Genomic DNA, 12144 nt, shown 5'->3' with positions numbered 1-12144 from the left:
AATAAGGGGGGACCTTAGGGTGGTTAGGGAAAGCTTTTTGAGTTAAGGCTTGAAGAAAGGAAGGAGCTAGGTAAAGAACATTTCAGGCAGTGGAAAGAAGTACAAAGGTCCTGAGGCAGAACAGGGTTTGAGACAGTGGAGAAATGGAAATAAGGCCTGTATTACTGATGCATAGTGACCAAGGGGAAGAGTGGACAGAGGAAAGAGGAAATCACATAGGACCTATAAGGAGTTGGGAGCAATAGCATTAATAATAATTATGAATAATAAACTTGCTAATCAAATTGCTAATAACTTGCTAGACCTGTACTATGCCCTTTATTCACCTTAAGAGTTAGGAAACAGTTATCTTGGGCAAGTTATTGAAATTTGCTAAAACTCAGTTTTCCCATCTGCTAAGTGATGATAACAATGTACCCCTTTCATGGAAATGCTGAGAAGATTAAATGAATTTAGCTCCAAATCTGGCTCAGAGTTAGCTCCCAGGGAACAGTGGGAGGAAGGAGGAGGACAGGCACAGGACTTGGGTCTCACCTCTTGATTCAGCCAATGCTTTTCCAAGATGATTTGTTTTCCTCATTGGCCTTTGCAGAAAGTGTTGTCTATTAAAATCTGTTTTAAATCTGGTCAGATTGAAATTCCTCGTCAGACTTCAAGGCTCCATCCAAGTGTACCCTTTGGAGGCCCAAGTGTTGATGGTAGATAGCACTCGCCTGTCCCCGACCCCCTCTGGCATATTCCAGTCCCCTCTTAGAGATCCCTGACTTCTTGTCAGACTCAGGAGGACAACAACTCCCAGATAAAGGCTTAGAAACCAATGGCAGCAGAGAACCAGAATGAAGACCAAGCATTTCTGAAAAGACCATGGCAATCAGTGGGGACATCTGAGTAGATTCATAGCTAACTTCTCAGGATCTCATTGGGGATATTAACTTATAGAAGATTGTCTGCTTGAAACTTTCTGTGTTTCTCACTGGGAGCCCAGTTGAAGGTTATTTTCTAGGCAGGACTCGTGGGATTTAGTACAAGGCCTAGGGGAAGGTTATTTCTGGAGGATGCTGTTGGTTGCTCACCAAGTAGCCATTTTCTTACCCTTTCTCAGGCCAGCAGAGTTCATTGCCCATAGAGGCAGAAAATGCAGATTCTCACTTCCATAGCCTCCCTTGCAGCTATGACAATAGTCATGTGACCCAATATTGGCCAATTAAACCAGAGGAGAGCTCTGCTGGAGAGCTTCTGGGCAAGATATATTCTTTTCCCTTTGTTTTTTTGAGATGGAGTCTCACTCTGTCACCCAGGCTGGAGTGCAGTGGCGCAATCTCTGCTCTCTGCAACCTTCACCTCCCAGGTTCAGGTGATTCTCCTGCCTCAGCTTCCCGAGTAGCTGGGATTACAGCCATCCGCCACCACGCCCAGCTAATTTATTTATTTTTAGTAGAGATGGGGTTTCACCATCTTGGCCAGGCTGGTCTCGAACTCCTGACCTCGTGATCCACCTGCCTTGGCCTCCCAAAGTGCTGGGATTGCAGGTGTGAGCCACTGCGCCCAGCCTGGGCAAGATATATTCAATGTGATAAGGGAAATAGATAAGAGGAAAAGCCATGACTACTCCTTCCTAGCATTTTGTATGTGCATTTGTCAAGACATTATATATGCAGCCTTAGCAGCCATCTTGCAGTAGTGAGGGGGAGTCTCTGAGAAGCCCTGATGATATGGTTTGGCTGTGTCCCAACCCACATCTCACCTCTAATTTTAATAATCCCTACGTGTGGTGGGAGGGACCCGGTTGGACGTAACTGAATCATGGGGGCAGGTCTTTCTCATGCTGTTCTCATGATAGTGAATATGTCTCATGAGATGTTTTATAAAGGGGAGCTCTCCTGCACACACTCTCTTGCCTGCTGCCATGTAAGACGTGTCCTTGCTCCTCTGCCTTCACCATGATTGTGAGGCCTCCCCACCCATGTGGAACTGTGAGTCCATTAAACCTCTTTTTTCCCTTTATAAATTACCCAGTCTTGCATATGTCTTTATTAGCAGAATGAGAATGGACTAATACACCTGATATGGTTGAGCCATTGATCCACCTGTCACTGGACCACTGTTATGTGAGACAAAGAAATCCCTTTAATTTAAGCCCATTATCTCTGGCTACTGTTATGTGCAATTGAAAGCATCTTAACTGATACATCTCTGCTCCTTTTCATCCTTTCTCATTACTCTCCCCTTTGGAAAGAATCAGAGAGCCCTTTTCACCTGTTCAGTGATGTCTACAATTTTTTAAAAAGAAACAAAGACTTTCATTTCTGGGGTGCTCTTAGGTCCAACTTGCCCAGGACCCTTCCAGAGCAGCTGTGGTTTATTCCTGTGGTTCTGGTGTAATTTTTAAGAGTACTCAAAAATGTTCTTGGATGGATGATAAATTATTTGGTCACATTATTTTCCTTTTTCAGAGGAAAAGCTTCAGTGTGGATGTCTCTGGAAGAGAGAGAGAGAAAATACACAGCTTTCAAATTCACAATAAAAGGGTAAATGGTAAACCCCAGGGTTTGGGGGGTGGGGTAGGCAGAACTGGAGGGAGCACTTGCCGTGAAAGAGGTTCCCTAGAGTAGGGAGGAGGCCCAGAAAGAGCAAACTTGGAGCTCTAAAGGCAAACTGCATGCACTTCCCAGCTTTTCCAGTGACCTGCCCTGCTTCTAAGAGCACGCAGAGCCTTTGTTGGTGTGTTTCTGATCTTTCTCTGCTGCCTTTTCACACAGTCCTAATCCACTTTCTACCAACACCCCTGGGGTGAGTGGAGCCTAAGACTTAGCCAAGAAGTCTGAAACTCTTCCCTGTGGTTTTTGTCTGAACCCAGACAACTCCCTGTTTCTTTCTGAGCTCTTTCCCAGACCCTTACAGGATTGACAATGACAACATACAAAGTGGGTAATGTCACTCTCACTCACGCTATTTCAATTCCTTTTTTTCCAGACCTTTCCAGACCCCTCATAACTGGAAGGTGTGTGGCGTGCACCCCGTCTCCACTGCCTCTGTTGTACCTCCCTCCTGTGGGAAGAAAAGCAATTCACAAACCAGGCAGTTTATCCCTGCTGAACAACATGTTGTTAAGTGCATAATTTAGTCTTGATGTAAATTATACAGGCTCATTATCTGTGAGAAAATCTGGCTGCCCTGTGAGCCAGTTAGAATGATGAGCAACGTGCCTGGAGCCCCAGTAGCTGTCCCTGAGGAGTTGAATCCAGGAACAGAAGGAGCCCTTGTGCTCCCAGAGGCAGCACCAGGCATCAGGCCTCAGTTCTAGCCAATCTGCTGGGACTGGGGCTAGGCAGGAGGCCCTGAAAGGCGAGACCCTGCTTCTTGCACAGAGACATGCTTCTTTCTTGCTGCCTTCTGTGCCTGATCATCCAGGTGACTATTAGGGCTTGTGCAGTAGAACCAAGCAGGAGAAATGACTGAGGGGATGCGGGTCACAGGGCACACTTGGCTGGAGTTGGGGAAAGATTGGGCTGGAATCAATGCCTAGAATCCTCATCATTCATAATCTGGATCTGTGGGAAACTGGTAGGCTCCTTGAAGTGGGGACCTCAATGCTGAAAGAGAAGTCTTTTAACTCATTCAGTAATAACTGTCTGAGTGCCTACTATATCTTAGGCACTAAACTAGGGTCAGAGGCTACAAGAGTAAACAAAACACAATTGTTGTCCCTAGATGCTTTCAGTTTACTGGGAATTTCAGACAAGATAACAGGTTGTTACAAAGGAGTATTGATGTCACTGGTAAATACACACACACACAGACACACACACACACACGCACATTAAAAATTACCCAGCAAGATGTCTGTGTGTCCTTCACCATCATTCTAAAGCCTTGTCTAATGGGCCAGCCCAAGGGTCATCTGAAATCCTTGATTTGGCTCACTATCACAAATTCTTATGGTCTAGATCCTGAAAAGTTAGATCTTAATTTGTAGGAAATTGATAAGTTGCAAATGATTTTTGTCTGGCAGAGATGTAAATGATTTCTATCCATTGGAATAAACAGTTCCAAAGGGTTATAATTGTGTTACTTCTAGGACATTACTCAGTTTTGTACCTAGGTCAGCAGTCTTACTTCAGCATCCTTGCTTTCACTGACTATTCTGTATATACTCAGCTTCTTATAGGTTCCTTCAATCCAACTTTATCATCCTGCTGGTTCTCTCATTAACGAGTTAAATAAATCTTTGGCATAGACTTTGATGTATTTGCATGAGAGTCACACCTTTAACTTTTTGGAAATTATCATCTGACACCTTAGAGGTAAGACCACCTTAGTGGTAAGGGGTAAAAGACAAGAAACATGAAATCCAGTCTTAGGGGTTTAGGGAAGATTTCTCAGAGAGGGCATCTAAAGTCAGATATGAAGGACAAAGGAGTTAGCTAGGCAAGGATGGATGCGGGAAAGTGTACTAGGTGGGAGATTAGTATACGCAGAGGCCAGAGATGAGACAGTTGCATTAACACTAGAAGCCCAAGAAGGTGAGCGGCGAGCAGCAGGGATGGAGAGGTAAGGAACGGTCAGACTGGAATGGACCTCAGTGCTATGCCAAGGAGCTTGGTCTTTATACAGAGGGCACTGTAAGTCGTTAACAAGTTTTTAAACAGGTGCAAAATGTGGTTGGATTTGGCTTCTGGGTTCACTGTCTTGTAAGCCAGGTGGGAAACTCATTCATTGTAGACTAATTGTAGCCTGCTGAGGTTGCTTCTAAGATTCCTATGTAATTCTGGTTCCCTCCAGTTTGCTCTACAATTAAAAGACATTGGTGAATAAATTTATGGACACAATTCCTATACGTTAGCTGGAATGCCCAACAATGGATATTTATCATGTTTAAGATTTTCCTTTTCTAACCTTGTCAAAAATATAGAGAAAGCAGAAGTGCAAAAAAAAAAAAGTGCAAGGCTCACATATTTTAAAGTGAAATTCTCAGCAACAGACAAATCAGAGCTGAAGGGGAGACTCCAGAGACCAGCTATTAGATGAAATTGCTTTGGTCGGAAAGGTTGCTGCCTCTTTCAAGTTTCCTTAGCCAGATGTTTCTGCTTAAACAATAAATTGTGAAACATTTTTGCATTTTTGGCACAAGGGACCATTTATTTGGTTATGATGTAGCTTGCAGAGGACTTTTCAGCATTGATAGCACTTTTGTTTCTTGTCCCACTTAATTTTCATAAGAGCCTGTGAGGCAGAGAGGCTGTCTGCTGCCATGTCCATTTTATAGATGGAGAAGCCAAGGTCCAGAAAGAGTCAGTGGTTTGCTCAGCCACCACTACAAATTAGTCAGAGCCTGTAAAAGGAAGATCTTGTCACCATAGCCTTGTCTGACACTACCATGGAAAATTTTACCTAGTGGGTTTTTAATAAATGCAATGAAGTGTTCTTAATATGTATCAAATTATATAATTATACATCTATATGTTTACTGTTGATTAAGGCCACTAAATTGTAACCTTCATTAAGGCAGTTTTCAATTTTCTGTTGCTGTATAACAAATGACCCCAAAACTTAGTAGCTCAAAACCAACAATTAATTAGTTTTCATGATCCTATAAGCCAGGAATTTGGGCATGGCTCAGCTGGGTGGTTCTTCCGTTCCACATGGTGTCAGCAGGGGTCACTCAAATATGTTATGCTAGTGATTGGGTTGGACTGTAAGATGGTTAATTTTATGTGTCAAATTGCCTGGACCACAGTGCCCAGATATTTTGTCACACATTATCCTGGTGTTTCTGTGAGGGTGCTTTTGGACATGATAAACATTTAAATTAGTAGACTTTGAATAAAGCAGATTGCCCTCCATCAGATGGGTGGTCCTTGCCCAATTAGTTGAAGGCCCAAATCAAATACAAGACTGACTTTACCAAAACAAGAAGGAATTCTCCAATAGATGGCCTTTGGACTTGAACTGCAATATCAGCTCTTCCCTGGGTCTCCAGCCTGCTGGCCCACCCTGCAGATTTTAGACTTACCAATCTCTATAACTGCATGAACTAATTCTTTAAACCTCTCTCTCTCTCTGTATATATGTATATGTATATGACCACTCCTTCTTTACATGGCTAGCTTGGGCTTCTTTGCAGCATGGTGGCCTCAGAGTAGTCAAACTAATACATGGTAGCTGGGATGTAAGAAAAGTGAAAGCTGCCAGTCCTCTTAAACCTTGGACTTTGAATCTCAGAATATCCCCTCTAATGTAATCTATTCATCAAAGCAAGTCACACACCAGCTCAGATTCAAGGTGAGGGTAAATAGATTCTACCTCTTAATGAGAGGATTGACAGAGTCACATTGCAAAATACATGAGGGGTGGAAGATATTATTGCAACCATTTTTGCAGGGACCGTGTTTTATTCTTAATGTATTTCCCAAACTCTTAAGAGTTTTGGGGAATATTTAATGTAACAATGTATACAAAGAGCTGAGCACAACAAATATTCCTTAAATAACTGTATGTATTCATTTGTGGATAGATGGATGGTGATAGAGTTTGGATATTTGTTCCCTCCCAAATCTCATGTTGAATTGTAATTCCCAGTACTGGAGGTGGGGCCTGGTAGGAGGTGTTTGGCTCATGGAGGCGAATCCCTCAGGGCTTCATGCTGTCTTCCTGATAGTGAGTTCTCATGAGATCTGGTCATTTAAAAGTGTGTGGCATTTCCCCATCCAATTTATCTCTCGCTCTTTCTCTCCTGCTCCTGCTTTTGCCATGTGTTGTGTCGGCTCCTTCTTCACCTTCCACCATAATTGTAAGCTTCCCAAGGCCCCTCTAGAAGCTGAGCATGTGCCAGCATCATGCTTCCTATAAAGCCTGCAGAGGCTTAATTGGCCTAAAGAGCCAATTAAATATCTTTTCATTATAAATTACCCAGTCTCAAGTATTTCTCTATAGCAACGCAAGAATGGTGTAATGCAGATGGAAAACGTGCCCAGGGTGTGTGATTGTGACTCACAGACTCACAGGTGACCCCAATCATTACTACACCTCATGTCTACCCATAGATAGTCCTTTGAGAAACAAGATAGGGCTGTAGTTAAGAGCTTGGGTTTTGAATTCAGACCACAGGGCTCCAGATTCAGTCTCCACTACTTGGGAGCTGTGGGATCTTGGATAAGTCATTTAGCCTCTTTGTGTTTCTGCATTCTCACCTATAAGAAACTTGTGTTAATAACACTCACCTCTTAGGATTGTTGGGTTCCTTATTAATGCAAGTGAGATAATATAAGTAAAGGGCACAGTACAGGTTTAGCAATTTATTAGTAACTTTATTAGTCTATTTATTTATTATAAATAATTATTACCATTATTAGAGTTGTGCCCATGTTTATGTACTACCTGCTGTAATCTATTGCTTTTCCTCTCTGTGCATGTACCATCTTTCTCTCTTTCTGAATACGGCTATTCCATCTGTGACTGCAGTTTCTCGGCAAGCCACCACTGTGCCACATCATTTGAAGCTGGGGGGAAAAGAAAATAAGAGTTGGTGTTGCTCCGTGTCATCACTTCCCCTGACAGCTGCTTGGCACCTCTTCCAGTTTCTCCCCGACTTCCACTCCCCATGGCCTGCCTCCTGGAGCTGCTTTCAGGCAGACATTTTTGGGTAGTGGCTGGCTGGCTGTTGGCCAGGGTTTCATCAGGGCCACTTCTCAAAGTCTGTGTTAAAGTTGGCTCTGTCAAGTGCCTAAAGAAGCAGGATGTGTTGCTGGAAGATGGTTTGGCCCCATGGCATGCAGTTTGCCTGCAGCTCTGAGCTGCAAACCTCCAGTTCTTTGTTGGTGCTATATTCTATCTTGCGGGATTCCAAGGGCATCCAGGCTTTCTGGATTAGGTACTGAAGTGGAGATGAATGAGTTCGGCATTGAATTCTGGCTTTGGCTTGAATTGTGTATACCTGAGTTTTGTTGGCTTATATCTCCATTATGCCAGACAAAGGCTCTATCAGTCATTTATTGCTCCTATAGTTGTTTCTTCCTCTAGATTATGAAGAGTGAGGAGATTTTGGCAACTCATTATTTGATTTATGGCAAGTAACTTCCTGATTGCCAAGATTCTTATATTCACCAGGACTAGGACTATCTAGTTATTAATATACAGAGAGTTACCTACTCTCTGGAATGCAGAGTGCTTGGTAGCAGGGCTGCTCATATATGGTTGTTCAGGTTGTGCACTGCAAAAGGGTGCCCAACCAAGTGGGCTGGTGTGAGTAAAATTCAGCCCATGCTCAACTCACCAAGCCATCCACCCTGGCTCATATTGTAAAAGCACCCTTTTCTAATTTGCACAGTCATGATACAGATGTGCAGCAAGCCCTGCTTGGTAGGCTATGTGGAAGGGTTGACTTCGTACAGAAGGTAGAAAATGATGTTGGCAATTAGAAGCTGATCTTCAGAAGGCTTACTCTCAAGAAGAGACATTTATTGTTAAATAGTTCAATCCAGAGCTATGAGAATTTTTTTCTCCCTTTCAACCTCACTGCCAGTGCATCCCTGGAATGCCTAGATGGTACCCATTTATCCAAATCTGTGCTGGAATAAGTCTCAACTTTCATTATGTATCATAAACACTTCTTGATGCGCTTGGGATGTCAGAACTAGTGTCTATTTTGTTTCTAAAAATCTAAGCCTGTGAAACTTTCTATTTTTCATCAGGAACTGGGGTCTTGTCAGTGGTTAAGATGTAACTCACAGAAACAGGTGGCTCAAATTTCCAGTGCTGTGCTTCTATAAACAGGAGGTAACATCTAGTGAGGACTTGCACTGTGTCAGGCACAGGTCACACAAATTACCCATTTAATCACCACAACAACCCTATGAGGTAGAGAATACTATTATCATCATTTTCCAGATGAAGAAACAGAGGCACAGAAAAGTTAAATAATTTGCTCAGAGTTCGTCAGATAGTGAGTTCTTAGTGAGTATAAGAAGGGCTTGCATTAGCGACCAGGGAAATGCAAATGAAAACCACAACGGGATTCCACTGCACACCCACTGAGATGGCTATAATAAAAAGACAGGTAATAACATGTGTTGGTGAGGATGTGGAAAAATTGGAATGCTCATACACAGCTGGTGGGAATGTAAAATGGTGCAGCCACTGTGGAAAACTGTCTAGCAGTTTCTCAAAAAGTTGGGCATAGATTACCACATGATCCAGCAATTCCATACGTAAGCATATGGCCAAGATAAATGAAAACATATGTCCACAGAAAATTTTGCACATGTTTTTGTTTTTGTTTTTTTTTGAGACAAGTTCTTGCTCTATTACCCAGGCTGGAGTGCAGTGGCACGATCAAGGCTCACTGCAACCTCTGCCTCCTGGGCTCAAGTGATCCTCCTACCTCAGCCTCCCAAGTAGCTGAAACTACAGGCACATGCCACCACGCCCAGCTAATTTTTGTATTTTTTGTAGCGATGGGGTTTTGCCATGTTGCCCAGCTTTTCTCAAACTCCTAAACTCAAGTGATCTGCCTGTCTCGGCCTCCCAAAGTGCTGGGATTACAGGCATGGGCCACCACTCATGGCCTTGTATACGAGTATTCATAGCAGCATTGTTCATAATAGTTAACAGTGGGAACAACCCAAATGTACACTGTCTAATGAATGGAAAAATAAAATGTGGTATATCCATACAATGGAATATTATTTGGACACAAAAAGAAATAAAGTACTGATACATGCTACTATTATATTGATGAATCTTTAAAAATTATGCCAAGTGAGAGAAACCAGTCACAAAGGGCCACATGTATAATTCCATTTGTTTGTAATATCCAGAATAGGAAAATCTACAGAGACAGAAATAGATTTGTGATTGCCTTGGGCTAGGATAGGGGACAGAGGAGGAATTGGGGAGTGACAGCTAAGGGCATAGAGTTTCTTTTAGGGGATGATAGCAATGTTCTAAAATAAATTGTGGTGACGGTTGCACAGATTTGTGAGTACACTAAAAGCCATTGAACTATACACTTTATTATTTTTTATTTTTATTTTTAGTTCTGGGGTACATGTGCAGGATGTGCAGGTTTGTTACATAGGTACACATGTGCCATGGTGGTTTGCTGCACCTATCAACCCATCACCTAGTTATTAAGCCCAGCATGCATTAGCTATTTTTTCTAATGCTATCCCTCCCCAACCCCACCCCCAACAGGCCCCAATGTCGTTCCCCTCACTGTGTCCATGTTTTCTTATTGTTCAGCTCCCACTTATAAGTGAGAACATGTAGTGTTTGATTTTCTGTTCCTGCATTTGTTTGCTGAGGATAATGGCTTCCAGCTTCATCCACGTCCCTGCAAAGGACATGATATCATTCTTTTTTATGGCTGCATAGTATTCCATGGTGTATATGTACCACATTTTCTTTATCCAGTCTGTTGTCAATGGGCATTTAGGTTGATTCCATATCTTTGCTATCGTGAATAGTGCCGTGATGAACATACGCTTGCATGTATCTTTGTAATAGAATGATTTATATTCCTTTGGGTATGTACTATGTTTAAGCCAAGAAATGACAAGCCTGAATTTAAAAGAAAAAAAAAAGCCTTCAATTGTTGAACTTGCAAAATAACCTTAGACCTCTAAACTTGCTCCAGGAGGAACCAGGGTCCCATAGCGGTGGAGCTTCCCAAGAGAACACACTAGTCAGCATTCCAGCTTGGACATGCAAAGGTGACAGTCAAGGCAATGCTTCCTAGAGTCCAGCATTAGGTCAAATCAAGGAACTTCCCCCACATCCAGGATTTCAGAATTGCTATGGGCAAAGACAGCTTCTTTTTTGGTTCCCTTGACTGAATGGGAGTTTTAATTTTGGATATCCTCTTTCTAATCCACCAGTGTGTAGGGGGCGGGGTGGGCAGATAACTTGTCTTCTAGTTCACAAGTCACCAGATCATAGGGAGCCAATCTGGACCCAATGGGGAGGACTGTACAACATCCCTGAGATCCTGGACTTTGAGATGATTGTAGTATCTACATGGTCAAAAGACCCTAAAAATAGGGTGTCTCATTTGGGATGCATGTGTTCTATATGAGGGGAAAGGAGTGAAATGAATGTTTGGTGATCAGATAGGTAAATTGCGGCAGACAATGACAATGCTATGTGATCATCAAACCTGATTTCCTTTTCTTTCTGGTCACTCAGTGAGCCAACACTTCCCATTTTTCTCTGGACTTTGGTGGTGCCATGTGACTGAGGTCTGGCCAATAAAATGTGTGTGAATAATGAAGAGAGGTGCAATTAAGAGGCCCCAGAGGTGGGGTTGAGCAGACATTTGGGTAAAAAAGAGAGACTAGTTGGTAGAATGAGGAAAAGTCTTCTGTTCCTACAGACTTTGACCAGCTCTTGGTGAGAACTCATGAGTTTCTGACAGGACTGCCACTATGCAGATTATGCACTAAATTAATGTGCCTGGCTGTCAGGGCACATGAAGGCTAAATTCTAGCCCACGTCCCACTCACCTAGCTGCTTGTCCTGGCACTAGGCTTCATCCACTGACTTTACCCACCTGGAATAAGGGGTACCTACCTCTCTGTCACCTTCTCCCCACCAAGCCAAGTACCTTTAGAGCTTTGTCTGCTGGAGGGAGACACAAGTTTTCCTCATCGCCTAGGAAGCACCTCTATCTAATTACCACAATGGAGCCACATGGGCTAGAGCTGTGACTCTCTCTCTGAATGTATTTGACATTGCTGGGGGCTATGTCAGACTTTTGACCAGCTCCCACAGTGACTTTGCTTCTAGAGGTGGTGGAAACATGAGACTTTGGCTCATCAAATATCTTCAGTTTGAAACAAACAAAAAAAAGTTTAGCCTTAGATTCAAAGAAATATTGAGCGACATGACTTACCTCTTTCCCCAGCTGCTTTTTACCATATATGGTAGGCTAACAGGAAGCCTCAGTTCTGGCAGCTCTTTGAATGTTCTGACAGCTCTCAGAACTACCAAGAACGGCTGAAAACTCATGCTCATCTTTGTGATGATCGTTTTTCTTCTTGCCTCCTTGATTTGGTATTTCTAGTAAACCTCCTCATTAAAGCCATATTAAGCGAACTCATAAATATGTATAGAGTCTTTTAAATTATCTGTTGATGGATATGGACTCTG

The 12144-nt window shown here is 42.8% G+C and overlaps 1 protein-coding gene across 1 annotated transcript in view; it reads right to left on the bottom strand.

Annotated features, from left to right (window-relative positions):
• Window positions 1-1525: 1525 nt before the first annotated feature.
• CRADD (CASP2 and RIPK1 domain containing adaptor with death domain) overlaps window positions 1526-12144 on the bottom strand; it is a 367800-nt gene continuing 357181 nt past the window's right edge. The window contains exons 3-4 of the mRNA XM_055357407.2: window positions 2949-3048; window positions 1526-2478 (exon numbers count right to left, since the gene is read on the bottom strand). Coding sequence (XP_055213382.1) covers window positions 2424-2478; window positions 2949-3048 — 155 coding nt within the window. The 3' untranslated portion in view covers window positions 1526-2423. The remainder of the gene's footprint in view (window positions 2479-2948; window positions 3049-12144) is intronic.

Source organism: Gorilla gorilla, chromosome 10 (genome assembly GCF_029281585.2).
Source record: "Gorilla gorilla gorilla isolate KB3781 chromosome 10, NHGRI_mGorGor1-v2.1_pri, whole genome shotgun sequence".
Lineage (NCBI taxonomy): Eukaryota > Metazoa > Chordata > Mammalia > Primates > Hominidae > Gorilla > Gorilla gorilla.
This window is presented reverse-complemented; position numbering and strand designations above follow the sequence as displayed.